The sequence below is a fragment of the Neodiprion pinetum genome, chromosome 2 (assembly GCF_021155775.2).
Source record: "Neodiprion pinetum isolate iyNeoPine1 chromosome 2, iyNeoPine1.2, whole genome shotgun sequence".
Classification (NCBI taxonomy): domain Eukaryota; kingdom Metazoa; phylum Arthropoda; class Insecta; order Hymenoptera; family Diprionidae; genus Neodiprion; species Neodiprion pinetum.
The window spans coordinates 644796-661820 of record NC_060233.1 but is presented as its reverse complement, the minus strand read 5'-3'; the positions used below and the strand labels follow the sequence as shown (position 1 = coordinate 661820).

Below are 17025 nucleotides of genomic sequence, written 5' to 3'. Positions count from 1 at the left end.
CTAAGTCGTGCCAGATCACTTACCGAGTGAACAATCGTTCTTTGTTTTGCCAAACCACTCGACTAGATGGCTCCATCCTTCTTCAACATTTTTAAAATTTTTTTTACTCCAAGATAATTGCGCAATACTGTGCGTCGATTTGTGGAAACCGTATGCGATTCTGTTCTACGCAAATAAATGGCCTGTGCGCAGTCCAGAGCACTTCAATTTCAGTATAAATAATCAGAATAACTGACAGACCAACGTCAGAGGGGGCGTCATTGTGTATGTTTGAATTGTTAAAAAAATAATCATCCTTCTCCGCTCGCTGGTGCTGACAACATACAGCATATGACTAGCGCTCCTGACTTATGTTAGTCACAGCTGTTTGGAAAATCATCTCTGTAAACTATTGAACGTGGACTCGACCGTGTTGATTAATAGTATCAAGTCATTGTGTCACAGATTTCTAGTATTCATAACAAAGGCAACCAACTTGTTTACCATTTCATTAAACGATGATCTCACGCGTTCAGCTCTCGTTTTATGCGTGCAAGGCAAGTCTTATTTGGGCCTATTGTCGGTGTCCTTCCTTTCACTTCGACAAACAATGAAAGTTCATTTATGGAACAGTTTCACGTTATACATACGAATGCGCACGAGTTTGTGCTCAAAATGATAGTTCGTTCTTACGAAAGTTTTCTGTCGCAGTCCAATGTTCATCCAACAGTCATCAGCTCCCAATGTCGTTGAAATAAATCCCGACAATTGAAGATGGCACAGAGGAAATCGTATTTTTAGGTGTTTGCCGGAGATAATCCAATTTGATAATCGCGCATGGAGCGTTGCCCAATACTTGAACCTAGATTCTTTGACATTCTTAAAGCCTTGTACCTACCGTGAACAGTATAGTCAGTGAAATCCTCCGCCTTCTTATGCGTCTACTCCATGAAATTCCACTTCCTATTTTTGAGTTTGGAAATACACAAGTCGAAAGACTTGTACATTCCTTTAGATAGACATTATATACATTTTTCGAAGCGCTAAAATCCGATGCTTTCCGTAGTTTGCAGCACGTTCCTGTTTGACTTATGCCTTTGTTACCGAGTGTCTAACCGGAGTGACCTGGAATGTGATAAGTCTCTCTTATAATCAGGAATTTCGTATTGCAGAACGAAAGGGGGTTTATTACGAAGCCCCTGTTCCCACTGAGAGTGGTCCCGGTGCTAAAACCGGGACGAAACCAACTAAAGGTTCCTCTGTCGGAGGCACCGGACTTTCGCCCAACGACAATGATGTTGAGCTGATTGAGCTCGATGAAGAGGGTCGCCCCACAGGGGAGCCTCTTCAACCGGGAGATGAGACGTTGCCCTGGCGGAAAGGGCGCGTTCATCACAGGCCTGGCGTAAAGAACATAACACCGTGGAGAAAGGCAAAGCCAAAGTCAAGAGACACTTCTCTAGATAAATTGCAGCAGGCTAGGCTACAGCAGGAAGTAAAACCCTGGACTGAGGAAGAGGTGAAGCTCAAGAAAGCCCCTCAAACGATCAAAGAGATTCCAAAAGAGAAGTTGGAAGAGGTGGAATTAAAACCAGCTAAGACAGAGAAAAGGGAAATCAGGAAACCAAGCATTGAGTACGTGGATTTGAAGCCTGTTGATAAGGACACTACGTCAGTCGATGACCAGACGCCATCCAGGCTACAGACGCATCCCAGAGAAACGGCGGAAGATGACGAAATACATGAAACTACTACGCTTAAAGTTCCGTCCAAACTTGATAAGACTGTTCCTTGGACTAAGGAAAAGATTCAACTGAAAAAAAGTAAACCGGAAAGAAAGGACATTCCAAAAGAAAAGGTTGTAGGTGTTCAACTAAAGCCTGTGAAGTCTGAGGTGAAAGATGTCGAAGAGAGCACCTTGGAACGAGTAGATTTGAAGAGGTTGACACAGACAGGAGTGAAGCAGTTTGACGAAACAGTCGAGTCGACATCCGAATACGTGGAATCAGATGAATCCCAACTTTTGAATATAAGAAGAGTCAGTAAAACAGATATCATGTCGAAGATTCCCGAGAGACCCAAGCCGTGGACCGAGGAGACAATTTCACTGAAGAAGGCTAAAACTGAAAAGAAGGAGGTTCCTAAAGAAACCATCGAGGACGTTGAATTGAAACCAATAAAACTTGAAAAACGAGACGTTGATAAAAGAGGTTTGGACGAAGTCGAACTAAAGCCCGTGAAACCAAAGACATCTGAGGATGTAAGGGATCATTCGGAATCAACCTCCGAGTACGTGGAAACGGATGAAACAAGCACTTTGCAAGTTGGAAGAATTGTGGAATCCGATGTAAAGCAAAAACAGCCTGTAGAAAAGCCCAAACCGTGGACTGAAGAAAAGATTACTTTGAAGAAAGTGAAGGCCGAAAAGAAAGAGATTCCGAAGGAAACAATAGAAGACGTTGAATTAAAACCAACAAAGCCCGTGAAAAGGGATGTCGAAATACCGGACTTGGATAAGGTTGAGCTTAAACCTCTGAAACAACAGCCCATTGAACAGGACGCAGAATTATCTCAGCCAACTTCTGAGTACGTGGAGTCGGATGAGACAAATATTTTGCAAGTTAAAAGAGTTGTTGAGTCCGATATCACACGGAAGCAGCATGAACAGCCCAAGCCATGGACAGAGGAGAAAATTTCGTTGAAGAAACCCAAACTCAATAAGACAGAAATTCCAAAAGAGACGGTCGAACAAGTTCAATTGAAACCAAGTGCACCTCAGAAGAAGCTCACCAATAAGCTGACAGTGGGAGAGATTGAGTTGAAATCAACAAAGAAAGACGTGAATAAAATTATTGCCAAAGACGCTACTGCAACGACTGAATCAGAAAAACTGTTAGTAGAAACAGAAGATACGTCTACATTAACGGTCACAAAGAAAATAGATGAAAAACAGAACAAAGATGATGTGGTGAAGGTGCCAGAACAAGTTAAACCGTGGACTGAGGAAGCCATCACTTTGAAGAAAACGCCAAAACAGGTTAAACAAGTCGAGAAGCCTGAGCAAGTAGATGTGCAACTCCGACCGACCACCAGCGATACAAAGCCGGCAACCACGCAGCAGGTGGAAACAGTAGAGTTGAAATCTGTGAAGGACGAGTACCATGTCCAAGAAGATGAAAATATCTTAGCAGTGGATAAAAAGGAAGAGGTGATCGAAGAAGAAGAACAAGAAAGAACTGCTACTGCTGCTTGGCGAAGGGGCAAAAAGAAACCGAAACCAAAGATGCCATATTCTGTAGAAGAGGATGCGCAAATTCTCAAAACTGATACCGAGGTTACCGAAGAACAACGTATTACTGAAGAGGTTGCGGTATCCTGGCGCAGAGGTAAAAAGCCAGAGAAGCCTCTGGAAGACCAGACTCAGGAGATTAAACCTAAAGAAGAAAAGCCCGTTGAGAAGGTTGAGTTACCTCGGAAACGTGGAAAGAAGCCTGGCAAGGCTGTTCACACTGAAAGTGAAATTCAGCCAGAAGAAGAAGCTTCTGGAGACGCTAAACCAGAAGAAAAAATACCCACTGAAACAACACAATTACCTTGGAGACGTCAACAGAAGCTCGTTCAAGTTATTGAAGGTTCCAAAGATATACAACCGGAAGATGTTCAACCTGAACAGGTGACTGAGCTATCTGACGAGGAGAGACTAGATGACCGAATATCTAAACTACCTTGGCAAAGAACCAAGAAAGTGCAGCGTAAAGTTGTTCATGAAAAAGAAGAAAAAGTCGAAGACATAAGGTCTGTGTCATTGAAACCTGTAAAACGGTCTCAAAAGCCAGAAGAACGTGAAGACACGGAGGAAGTTCAATTGAAGCCGGTCAAACGTGTTCCTGAAGAAGAAAAGGTGACAGAAGAAATAAAATTGAAGCCTGTGGACAAGCCAACCACAGATGAGACACTGCCGAAAGAAGAAATTATTCCTGAAAAGGTCACTGATCAAACTGAAGATGAAAAACCAGATGATCAAAAATCTAAATTACCTTGGCAACGAGGCAAGAAAGTGCAACGTAAGATCATTCAGAAAGAAGAGGAAACGGTTGAGGACATAAGATCCGTGTCACTAAAACCTGTAAAACGCCCTCAAAAGCCGGAAGAACCTGAAGACACAGAGGAAGTTCAATTGAAGCCAGTCAAACGTCTTCCTAAAGAAGAGAAAGTGACCGAAGAAATAAAATTGAAGCCTGTGGATCAGCCAACCACAGATGAAACACTGTCAAAAGAGGAAATTATTCCTGAAAAGATTGCTGATCAACCTGAAGATGAAAAACCAGATGATCAAGCATCCACATTACCTTGGCAGCGAGGCAAGAAAGTGCAACGTAAGGTCGTTCAAAAAGAAGAGAAGACTGTCGAAGATATAAGATCTGTATCACTAAAACCTGTCAAACGCCCTCAAAAGCCGGAAGAACCTAAAGACACAGAGGAAGTTCAATTGAAGCCGGTCAAACGTCTTCCTAAAGAAGAAAAGGTGACAGAAGAAGTAAAATTGAAGCCTGTGGACAAGTCAATCACAGATGAAACACTGCCGAAAGAAGAAATTATTCCTGAAAAGGTCACTGATCAACCTGAAGGTGAAAAACCAGATGATCAAACATCCAAATTACCTTGGCAGCAAGGCAAAAAAGTGCAGCGTAAGGTCGTTCAGAAAGAAGAGGAGACGGTCGAAGATATAAGATCTGTATCACTAAAACCTGTAAAACGCCCTCAAAAGCCAGAAGAACGTGAAGACACAGAAGAAGTTCAATTGAAGCCGGTCAAACGTCTTCCTGAAGAAGAAAAAGTGACCGAAGAAATGAAATTGAAGCCTGTAGATCAGCCAACCACAGATGGAACACTGCCAAAAGAGGAAATTATTCCTGAAAAGATTGCTGATCAACCTGAAGATGAAAAACCAGATGATCAAGCATCCACATTACCTTGGCAGCGAGGAAAGAAAGTGCAACGTAAGATCGTTCAGAAAGAAGAGAAAACGGTTGAGGACATAAGATCCGTGTCACTAAAACCTGTCAAACGCCCTGAAAAGCCGGAAGAACCTGAAGACACAGAGGAAGTTCAATTGAAGCCGGTCAAACGTGTTCCTAAAGAAGAAAAGGTGACAGAAGAAATAAAATTGAAGCCTGTGGATAAGCCAACCACAGATGAAACACTGCCGAAAGAAGAAATTATTCCTGACAAGGTCACTGATCAACCTGAAGATGAAAAACCAGATGATCAAAAATCGAAATTACCTTGGCAACGAGGCAAGAAAGTTCAACGTAAGATCGTTCAGAAAGAAGAGGAAACGGTTGAGGACATAAGATCCGTGTCACTAAAACCTGTCAAACGCCCTCAAAAGCCGGAAGAACCTGAAGACACAGAGGAAGTTCAATTGAAGCCAGTCAAACGTCTTCCTAAAGAAGAGAAAGTGACCGAAGAAATAAAATTGAAGCCTGTGGATAAGCCAACCACAGATGAAACACTGCCGAAAGAAGAAATTATTCCTGAAAAGGTCACTGATCAACCCGAAGGTGAAAAACCAGATGATCAAACATCCAAAGTACCTTGGCAACGAGGCAAGAAAGTGCAACGTAAGATCGTTCAGAAAGAAGAGGAAACGGTTGAGGACATAAGATCCGTGTCACTAAAACCTGTAAAACGCCCTCAAAAGCCAGAAGAACCTGAAGACACAGAAGAAGTTCAATTGAAGCCGGTTAAACGCCTTCCTAAAGAAAAAAAGGCGACAGACGAAATAAAATTAAAGCCTGTGGACAAGCCAACCACAGATGAAACACTGCCAAAAGAGGAAATTATTCCTGAAAAGATTGCTGATCAACCTGAAGGTGAAAAACCAAATGATCAAACATCGAAATTACCTTGGCAACGAGGCAAGAAAGTGCAACGTAAGGTCGTTCAGAAAGAAGAGGAAACGGTTGAGGACATAAGATCCGTGTCACTAAAACCTGTCAAACGCCCTCAAAAGCCGGAAGAACCTGAAGACACAGAGGAAGTTCAATTGAAGCCAGTCAAACGTCTTCCTAAAGAAGAAAAAGTGACCGAAGAAATAAAATTGAAGCCTGTAGATCAGCCAACCACAGATGAAACACTGCCAAAAGAGGAAATTATTCCTGAAAAGATTGCTGATCAACCTGAAGATGAAAAACCAGATGATCAAACATCCAAATTACCTTGGCAACGAGGAAAGAAAGTGCAACGTGAGATCGTTCAGAAAGAAGAGGAAACGGTTGAGGACATACGATCTGTGTCATTAAAACCTGTAAAACGCCCTCAAAAGCCGGAAGAACCTGAAGACACAGAGGAAGTTCAATTGAAGCCGGTCAAACGCCTTCCTAAAGACGAACTAACGGAAGACGTGATCACCTTAAATCCTGTGAAAACAATACAAGAAGAAAAAGCGAAGCCCCTTGAACTAATGGAAGATCTCAAACCTGATCAAGAAGAGATTCCAAAGGTCTATATTCCTGAAACAACTGAAACTACAGTATCTTGGCGAAAAGGAAAGAAGCCATCCAAAACAAGGCCCTCTACTACAGAGCAGCCTAATGAATCAATGGAGACGGCGGAAAAAATTTCGGCAGAAAAAGATGCATTGCCATGGAGACGTGGAAAGGATCGTGTTACAAGAACTAAACAATCTGTAGAAGAAGTTGTTGATAAACAACAAGTCGTAGAAGAAAGTACAATTTCTGAGCAGCAAGTGACAGAAGAAATGGTCTCATCCGAAATTACAGAAGTCCGAAAAGATGAACAAATCGAAGATATCCGCAGCGTCACCTTGAAGAAAGTGAAACGTGATAGAAAACCCGATGAGAAGAAGGATATAGAACAAGTTTCACTGAAACCACTGCAGAAAATACCTAAAGATGAAGATACCATTGAATACATGCAACAAAAACATGTTCAAAAACCTGATGTTGAAGAGGAGAAGCTTGAAGAAGACAAACCGAAACCAATCAAATCCAAACAACCTACTGAAAAGATCGAAGAGGTCGTTGGTTTGAAACCCGTCAAGAGGAGAAAAAAACCAGAAGAAATAGAAAAGGAAGAAATTCAGTTGGAACCAATTGATAAGACTAAGATCCCAGAGAAAGTCGTATATCAAGAAGAGCCCGTAACAGAAGAGCCTGATGAAGAGACTAATGTTTCGTGGCGTCGTGGAAAGAAACCTAAAAAGGTTGTAGAAACCCCAGTGGAAGAACAGCCAGAGAAAAAAATCCAGGAAGAAGTTAATTTGGAAGAGATTTTTGAGGATACTACGTCGATTGAGGTTACACTGAAACCTGAGAAGAAGAAACCTAAAAAATCTAAAAAAATTGTTGAATTTAAGAAAGACGTGACAATTGTTCCACTGGACCAGGAAGACGAAATTACGGAAGTTATCCAAACAGAGGAAGAAATTATCAGTCAGGTCGAGGAATCTAAGCGCGAAAAACTACAGCCAGTTACGCATAGCCGACTTCCCGAGGAAAAACCAGACGAAGTCGAAAAAGTTCATCTCAAACCAATTCCCAAAAAGTCCATCGAAGGAAAAACATCAGAGGAGAAACTAGACGTTCCACTGAAAAAAGATAAGCCAAAGGACGACGAGAGTACGGAAGGAATAGACCTGGAAGTCACGTCGAAGGAGGTAGAAGAAAAAATTAAGGATGAACCGCAAGAACAGACAGAATTACCTTGGCGACGTGGCAAAAAGAAGCCTACTCCTGTTGTTAATGAGAAGCTGGTAGAACCTCAGGCTTCTGAGAAGAGTCCTAAAGAAAAACCTGAGGAAACAGTTGAAGTCTCTTGGCGTACTGGTAAGCGAAAACCACGGGAACCTGAACAGCCACAAGAGGAAGTTCACTTGAAACCTATTCCGAAAAAACAATTAGAAGAGGAGGTTCCGGACAAGGTGAAGTTGAAACCCGTTCAAAAAGACAAAATTGAAGATGAAACAGAAGAGGTGAAACTGAAGCCTATCAAAAAAGAAAAGAAACCAAAGTCTGAAGACGCAGAACAAGTCTCTCTAAAACCTATCCCGCAGAAACCAGATGCTGAAGATCAGCCGGAAGATATTCAATTAAAACCGGTTCCAAAAACAGAAGTCGAAGAGGATGTACCTCAGCATTTGAAAAGTAAACCAATTGAGAAAAAACCGGAAGATGAGCCAGAAGAAATTAGGCTTAAGCCCGTCAAGAAGGGGAAGAAACCAACATCAGAAGAAAAAGAAGTGGTGTCTTTGAAACCGATCCCACAAAAACCAATTACCGAACAGACAGGGGATGTCGAATTTGAGCGCTTGAGAAAACCATCTATTGATCAACAGAAAGTTGAGCAGCCCGAACTGCAGCCTGAAAAACTCGAAGAAGTGCCCGAAAAAGATCAGCCATCTGAAACGGCACAGCTACCATGGAAACGCGGTAAGAAACCCAAGAAGTCTGAGCAGGTACTCGAAAAACCTGAAGAGGTCAAATTAAAGCCTGTCAAGAAAGAAAAGAAACCAGAGACCGAAGATATAGAACAAGTCTCTCTGAAGCCTATACCTCAGAAATCGGTTGTCGAAGATACTGGAGTAGTGGAACTCGAGCGCCTCACAAAGCCATCTATTGATGATCACGAAGTTGATCAGCCAGAAGCGCAGTTCGAAGTGCAGCCTGAAAAACTCGAAGAAGTCCCTGAAAAAGACCAGCCATTAGACATGGCACAGCTACCATGGCGACGGGCTAAGAAACCGAAGAAGCCTGAACAGATTCAAGAAAAAGTAGAAGAAGTCCTACTAAAGCCTGTCAAGAAAGAGCCGAAACCAGAGACCGGAGATGTAGAACAAATCTCTCTGAAGCCTATACCTCAAAAACCTGTTGATGAAGAGCAGCAGGAAGAAGTGCAATTGAAATTGATTCCAAAAACAGAAGTCGATGAGCAGGCGCTTGAGCATTTGAAACGTAAGCCTGTTCAAAAAGACAAATCTGAAGACAAACCAGAAGATATCAAACTGAAACCTGTGAAAAGGGGAAAGAAGCCAGTGCCAGATGAAAAAGAAGTAATATCTCTGAAACCAATCCCATCGAAAACAGCTACCGAAGACACAACAGAGGTTGAATCTGAGCGCACTAGAAAACCATCTATTGACAATGAAAAACTTGAGCAACCAGAACTACAGCTTGAACAACTCGAGGAAGCGCGTAAAGAAGATCAGCCATCTGAAATAGCACAGTTACCGTGGCGAAGGGGTAAGAAACCCAAGAAGCCTGATCAAGTGGAGGAAAAACCGGAAGAGGTTAAATTGAAGCCTGTAAAACGGAAAGATACTGAGGAAGTTGACCAGCCTGAAGAAGTTGTACTGAAACCGGTAAAGAAACAAGACGTTCCAGAAAGCGTCAAGCCTGAAGAATCCAGACTAGAACCTATACCAATTGCTGAAACAGAGAAAGAAGATACTATCGAGGAAACAGTGACGTCAGTAGAAGAAATTAAGATCGGAAAGAAACAGAAGACGGTTAAGATCAATACCAAAGCCATCGAGATCATCGACGACAAACCAGTTGATGAAATTACAGAAATTACGGAACTGGATATTACGACTAAAAAGCGTATGGATACAAAAGAACTCGTTCAAAAAGACGTTCAACCCGAGGAACAAAAGCGCAAACGCAGACAGAGAACCCAAGTTGATATATCGATTGCTGACAAAACTAAAAAAGTTGCGCCAAGATTCATACAAAAGCTCCAACCCGTTATTGCCGAGCCAGACAAACCAGCCAAATTTACTTGCACAGTGATCGGTAATCCGTTCCCGGAAGTAGCGTGGTACAGAAACGAACAGGAATTACATGCTAGTGAGAAGTACGTCATGACGGTTGTCGAAACCACGGCAACACTGGAGATAACGAATGTTAAAGAGGAAGACGTGGCGATGTATTCTTGCAGAGCCTCTAATCCTGCTGGTGTTGCTACCTCTACAGTGAATCTAGTCATATTCGGTACGGCTGAGTCGGAATGCATATTTTCTGTGAATTTTGCGTGGTTTTCAACGCTCTGTTTGTCCATTATCGAATGGAGCAACGTCATGCTTAGTACGCTAAAATTCCTGTAAAACGCTTTAGTAATACATTTCAAAGTGTGTGAAGAATTTCAACTAAAAATGTAATGCTAATATTTTGCGATTCGTCTCGCCTTACCTACTAGAATAATCAATAACGATTATTTTTACAGATTGAGGATTTTGTCTAATGGTTCAAATTATCTCATGCAATTCATCCCGTATTATTTGCTCGTCTATTGTCCATGTTTGTTGTTGAGTTTTTGTATTATGTGCTGAATATTGTCAAGATTGCTGTTCTGACCTGGATTACTTCCACAGAAAAAGAAGAGGAAGGTATCGCACCACACTTCACAACACCGATCAAGCCATTGATGGCTGAAGAGCACAAGCCAGCTACTCTGGAGTGCATTGTTACAGGAACTCCAACGCCTGAAGTAAAATGGTATCGTGGAGAGAAGGAAGTGAAGCCGAAGAAGGGAACAGAGATAACATTCAAACCAGAAACTGGAGAGGCTAAGCTGACTATTCTGGAACCAACACCCGAAGACGAAAAGGTTTACAGAGTTCGCGCAGTGAATAAATTCGGTCGAGCTGAATGCAGGGCTAACTTGCTTATCACTAATTCTGTACTAGTCACAAAACCTGAGGTGATGTACGCTCCAAAGATTACCAAACCTTTGCCAGCACTTATAGTAGAAAAGGGTAAGCCGTTAATATTAACCGCCGATTTCGAAAGCCAGCCAAAGGGAGAAGTCAAGTGGTTCAAAAATGGTACTGAAATCAAACCTTCACCTAAACAAAAATTAGAAGTCTTCGAAAATACAACCGAATTAACAATCGCCGATGTCTCAAAGAAAGACAGTGGGAAGTATGAGGTCAGAGTACAGAACCCAGCCGGCGAAGCCCGCAGTTCGGGATCTGTCACCATCACGAAACAACAAGAATCACCTGACACAGTGCAGGCACCAAGGTTCATTGAACCTCTTCAACCACAGATCGTCGCTCCGGGTGAAGTCGTTATTATGGAAGCAAGAGTCGAATCATACCCAACTGCGTCATTCCAATGGTTCCACAACGATCACGCCCTCATGGTAAGTGTACATTGACATGAGATTCTCTTTCTCGCGAAGCTTTTCAATATCAAACTTAGTCATTACGTCTTTCATATTTTCAGTCATCCCCTGAGCTAAGAATCGTGACGCTAGAAAATCGATCCGTTCTTCTGGTCAAAGAGATTGTCCCAGAATTTGCTGGCTCGTATACGTGTCGCGCCGAGAACGTTGCTGGATCTGTAACCTGCACAGCGAGTGTCAACATTACCGATGAAACCTGGGAAGAAACGGCTGAACTGCTTTCACCCACATTTGTCAGAAAATTATCACCCGTCAGGGTCATGGACGGTGAAAGCGTTAACCTAACCTGCATCGTTCAGGGTAAACCAATCCCTAAAGTCGAATGGTTCCACGATAACAAGCCGATCAAGGAAGGAAAAGAAATTACCATTCTTCAAGATACCGAGGGTGTTTGCAGTCTCGCAATCACGGAAGTTTTCCCTGAAGATGCTGGCGAATACACCTGCCAAGCGATTAATCCTGTTGGCGAAACAGTCTGCACCACGTCTCTCGTGGTTGAAGGTAAATGTCGTGTTTATTCAAGTCTAACTCGTTTTTCACTGCTTGTTTTTCATTCGAACAACTTATTTTCAAGCATACGAATACGTACCGGATTCAGAGATAGCGTCATCGATTGTTGCAACTTCCCTAATCACTGGGCAGAGTGGCTCAGAAGAGGATCTGCTGTCTCCTAAGGTGAGACATAACCGAGCACAACTTGATTAACTCATTGTACAATTCTTGTTGAAAACAATTTAACCAATGAATATGTTTTTTTTTATTCAGGAGACTCCACTCTCAGATACTGACACAGAGGATTCTGCACCAGAAATAACGAAGAAACTTCCTCAGTTAATTCCTACAAAAGATGGCGAATTAACTCGGTGAGTTGGCAAATTTGTTGATGAACCTGTATGGATCATACTATACAGCGTGAAAAGTGCAAAAATAAAGCATCTGGTACACTCGACTTTACAGATTGGAAGTTAAAGTCAAGGGAAAGCCCAAGCCACAAGGAAAGTGGTACAAACAGGGCACGGAGATAGTTCCATCAGAAGAGTTCCAAATTGAAGAATTTGACGACGGAACATCGGTGTTAACAATAACTGAAGCATATCCGGATGATACCGGTGAAATTGTGTTCGAGGCGCACAATCCTTTGGGCGTCTCGACAACGACTACATATCTATCTGTAGGAGGTATAGACTTTGATATAATCACATTCAATCTAAACTGTTTAATTTATATTTTGTCTAGTTGTTTTCAGTTCACGCCAAACGGAATGTTCGATTGGTATTTTATCCACCGCACCCTTTCCCGATTTTTCATTCACATAAAACACAACAATCTTATACATATTACCACATTTCACCTAACAGCGTTACAATATTTTGTGTATGATAACACTCTCAAGGAGCGTTGATCAATATCTATGTACATGTATTTTTCTTTTTATCAAAAATATTAATTATCATCTTTTACAAATCAGCAGCGCAGTCAAATTGTCGACACAAAACTTACAAACCGATATTGTATCTCAGGTATTCTCGGAACGAAGGATTACAGAAAACCAGAATGGGTTACCCATATGGAGGAAATGCAAGAAGCTCTTCGAGGTAAGAGTGATGTTGGAAATTCTCAATGTAGCATGCTCAGTGTGCAGGCATCCAATTTTTCCACGGACAGTTTAGACATTCTCTCAATCAGACGGGAAGGATTCTCAGCTCAAGAGGGTATTATGACAGGTAGAAGGTTTTTCACAAGTGACACACTGGACCAGGCGAAAGATGAAAAAGACATGTTATGTGGTATTACAACAGAAAATTCGGAAGAAAAGTTTTATCTAGCTAGGGATACAAACGACGATTGTACAGAGGAAAAAATCATTCCTGAACAAAGAAATCGTACAAGCACTGTGAAAGCTATAAGTAAGAAATCGGAAATTAAACGAACGGTGAAAAGTAAAAGTGAGAAAGGAACAACTAAAATTACCAACCAAACGACAGCAAAAACATCAGCCGTAGGAAATGTGTTAAAAATAGATGCATCTGTGAATTTGTGGAATAAGACGGCTGGAAAAGTGAAGAGCAAAAATATGCAACAGGAATCTTCAGAAGATACGCAAATTTTTAAGAAGAAAATTGTTGAACAAAAAAAATTGAGCCAGATTTCGCCACAAAACAGGGTAAAAGAAGATTCAGCCCAAGAGAGAACTTTAACCAAACCCGTGTCATCGAAGCAATCGATTGGATCTCCGTGTTTCCCTATGAAGATTAGCAAGCAGAAATTACCATCCCCGACCAAAGCGAAAACAATATCGCCAACTAACAATCCTAACAAGATGTCGACAAGTTCTGAGAAAATGATTGGGGTAAAGAAAAAAAATCCGCCGAATACCGTAAAAAAAATTGATCGGAAAATCAAGCAGCCATTAAAACGAAAAATAGTTCTTGACTTTAATGAAATACTTCCGAAAACGAAGCAAACAACTGCCGATTCTGAGCCGCGTGACCATCTTTCGATATCAGAAATAAATCCCGAAAGCTATCACGGATACTCTGAAAGTCCTATGACTAATTATTACTTGTCACCTATAGAGGAGAACAGCGAGGCCTCGACGAGCAGCAGCAGTCAAGGAAAGTCGGATTCGAAATATTGCCTACGTAAAAATAGATTGAAGAATCTGAAACACGAGTATTCCGACATCGAAGAAGGATCGTACGACAGTAGTCGGAAGTATCACACTTACCCAAGGTCCAGAATACCAGTTGTGAAAAAATCGAGCGATCATTACAAGAGGTTGATGGACCCGAGGATGTATCCACTTGAACCAAGAGAAATTGATTTCGAAGGATTCCAGCAGCTACACACAGTCGACAGTCAAGAAGAGCTGCAGGAATTTTTACTGCTCGAAAGCGAGTGCAGTGGAAATCTCGGATTAGCGGAAGACGCTTCGGCAACTGCGATTTCATTTGGAGACACGCTTAGTGAGGATGAGAGAGGCACCATGTCAGGTATTTAATTTGAACTAACAACAATCTAACTGTGAGTCTCAATATAGGTAATAATTTTTTATCAATCATCTGAAAATTATCGAAAAATACCCGCTTCCAGTTTTATTCGAATCCATAGAAAATAAATTGTTTCTGAGTAGATATTGAAAACCATAGCGAATCACTCCGATGCACTTATGTTTTAATCAAATGAAATCTACGAACTACCAGGATCGAAGTATGAATAACTGTGTGAATTTTCTATGTTGATAATAATTATGCATGGATTTGTGTGTGTTTATTGTAACTAGATTACTGACAACGGTGTTACATCAGCCATGCCACGACAAAGTTCATGTTAAGGTAAAACTCAAAAATATTTTTATGGTAATGTCTACGTCTTGTGAGTTTGGATGTTTATAAATTTGAAACATTTCTTCTTTCTTGTTTCAGCTACACAATCTGTACCGCGATTTATTCAAGAAATTACCCCTACATATGTTCAAGAAGGAGAACCTGTAGAATTTGAATGCATATACTCAGGAAACCCTGAGCCAGGTCAGTCATCGTTGTATCATTTCAATTCAGAAATATGCCATTTTACAATGAGTTTGGTATAAGAGCTTATCTCTCCATATAACCGCTTCACGTAGTAAAAATTTCTTTTCATTTTATAGATGTAGTCTGGTACAAGAATGACAAACTCGTAAGCAACACCGAGAACTTAAAAGTACGACTTAAGGGTAATTCAAAGACATCCTTAACGATAAAGCGGACCACGAAAGAAGACGATGGAATCTACGTTTGCAAGGCTACCAGTGATATTGGTCTCGCCATCACCAAAGCCAGGCTGAACGTCAGCGGTAAGATTATAACGATATTTTTCACAAAGGCGTTTCGATGCCAGTACTTAGGGCTTAGGTTATTAGCGTTTTGTGTTTGATTACAATTAAAACTTTTCTTCTAACAGATGTCACTGGAGCTCCACTGCAACCACAAGAGGAGGAAAAGCCGGAAGAAGTCAAGCCTGAAAAGAAGCCGGAAAAGAAGAAGAGGCATGAAATCAAGAAAGCCCATGCTACAAAGGAAAAAGTTAAGCCAGAACGAGTGAGGGTCGATAAGACAACGACGGTTGAAGAAATAGGCGTTCCGCTATCACAGCGTGAAGACAAGTGAGTGAAATAAATATTGTTTTTTAGCAAAAAAAATCAGATTTTTGAACGACAATGGACGATATTAATACATTTACCATAATACAGGAAAATCGTCGACGTTCAAGAGGTGCAGGTGTTCGAAAGCACCGAAACTATTGAAGAGGAAAGACGCGAGGTAAGATTTTGATCCGACGTACATGAAGTTTTATTCTTCTGACGAAGAACAATCACATCTATATTGAGTAAAATGCGAATTTTCTATCAGGTGTCCCAGGCTAAGAAAGTGATTCCCATCCAAGAACCAGTTTCCACCGAAGCTACCGCAAGTCTGAAGAAGATCGACGAAAAGCCGAAAGAGATCAAGTCATGGCCTGAAGATCGGGCTAAGCCGGTAGTGGAAGAGCTGGAGAGTGTCGAAATTTCAGAAGTGAAAACAGAAGACACAATTCAGGACTTAGTGGTCAAACCATCGGAAGAGAAGCCGAAGAAGAAGAGAGTAAAGTCAGAGAAGAAACAACAAGCTGTTGAAAAGGTGACAGTGACCGAGGTCAGGGTCGAGCAAGTGATAGTAGAACAAAAGGAAGAAATTGCCAAGGAAGTCGACGAGCTTATGGAGGTCTTAAACGCTACCGAATTTGGCCCCGGTGAGTCACCGCTTAGGGAATTGGCCACGATTGGTTACCTGGTACGACAAGGTGTCTCGGTGAACGAGATAAACGAGAGCTTGTACCAGACGGACAAGTTCCCAGCCTTGAGGACACCCGATGCTCAGAGCGCTCTGGTTCAACTGGTCGAGAGGGAAGGCCATGGGCCCTTGATTACTCAAGTCTTGACTGAGGAAACAACCGCCGATGAGAGCATCGTCGCTGCCACTGTTGGATTCCGAGCATTCATGAGAATGGTCGAGCTCCAGCATGCCACCGTCGAAGAAGTCATCACCCACTTTGCTCCCGAAGACTTCCGACCACATGCCTGGGAGGTAACGGAAGCAACTGAGGTAAAAACCGCGATGCATTAATCGCACAATTTTTAGTGAATGTTACGATGCTTTTAACTGTCATGCGGTGACGCAGACGTGACGATACAAGGTGACGAGTGTCCTGAACTCGTATGATTGTTATTCACAGATTATTTCGGAGCAGCACTTTATGCAGAGAGTAGATGTGGAAAGAGAGGAAGTGTATCGTATGGGTAAGTCAGGATTGTGTGGCGTGTCACTCAAAATGTTGCTTTTTTTGAGCTAACGAGCAATACATCAAGTTGTGAAATATAAGAAATCTAACGCAAACGTGAAATGCTTATTGAATTCGAGCTTGCGTGGCTGATGTTTCGTAGAGTTTTGTAAATATGTTGAATTGTGAACGTGCTATTAAATGGCACGCTTTCGTACAAATTAAACGGGTTACTTTGACTCGTGGTATTTAAGTTTTTGTCTTTGTGTCTGTATGTATTGAATTGATCACTATTTAATAAAATTGTTGATTTTTTAACAGTGTTTAGACTGAAATTATTCAAAATCCCTGACTGATGAATCCGTTTGTTGTTGACTTTATTTCAGAGAGAAGAGATGAGAAAAAATTGGTGCAAATTGAAGATGTTCAGGATATCAAAGGTTTGAGGATGAATTCTGCTATCATGTTGCACGGAATATTTTATATTACTTCTGTCGACTTATCAATTCTTTTACTATATTGGTTCCAATATTCTAAAGC

At 41.6% G+C, this 17025-nt stretch overlaps 1 protein-coding gene across 3 annotated transcripts in view; it reads left to right on the top strand.

The window, feature by feature from the left end:
• The first annotated feature begins 1048 nt into the window (after window positions 1-1048).
• LOC124211111 (titin-like) overlaps window positions 1049-17025 on the top strand; it is a 66655-nt gene continuing 50678 nt past the window's right edge. The window contains exons 1-14 of one of the 3 annotated variants that reach the window (XM_069133886.1): window positions 1049-9992; window positions 10373-11145; window positions 11229-11688; window positions 11762-11862; window positions 11953-12050; window positions 12145-12365; window positions 12708-12782; window positions 14613-14717; window positions 14837-15022; window positions 15130-15331; window positions 15419-15488; window positions 15579-16310; window positions 16441-16504; window positions 16872-16925. In XM_069133886.1, coding sequence (XP_068989987.1) covers window positions 2036-9992; window positions 10373-11145; window positions 11229-11688; window positions 11762-11862; window positions 11953-12050; window positions 12145-12365; window positions 12708-12782; window positions 14613-14717; window positions 14837-15022; window positions 15130-15331; window positions 15419-15488; window positions 15579-16310; window positions 16441-16504; window positions 16872-16925 — 11098 coding nt within the window. In that variant the 5' untranslated portion in view covers window positions 1049-2035. The remainder of the gene's footprint in view (window positions 9993-10372; window positions 11146-11228; window positions 11689-11761; window positions 11863-11952; window positions 12051-12144; window positions 12366-12707; window positions 12783-14612; window positions 14718-14836; window positions 15023-15129; window positions 15332-15418; window positions 15489-15578; window positions 16311-16440; window positions 16505-16871; window positions 16926-17025) is intronic. The other 2 variants (XM_069133885.1, XM_069133884.1) reach the window with 2 other exon arrangements.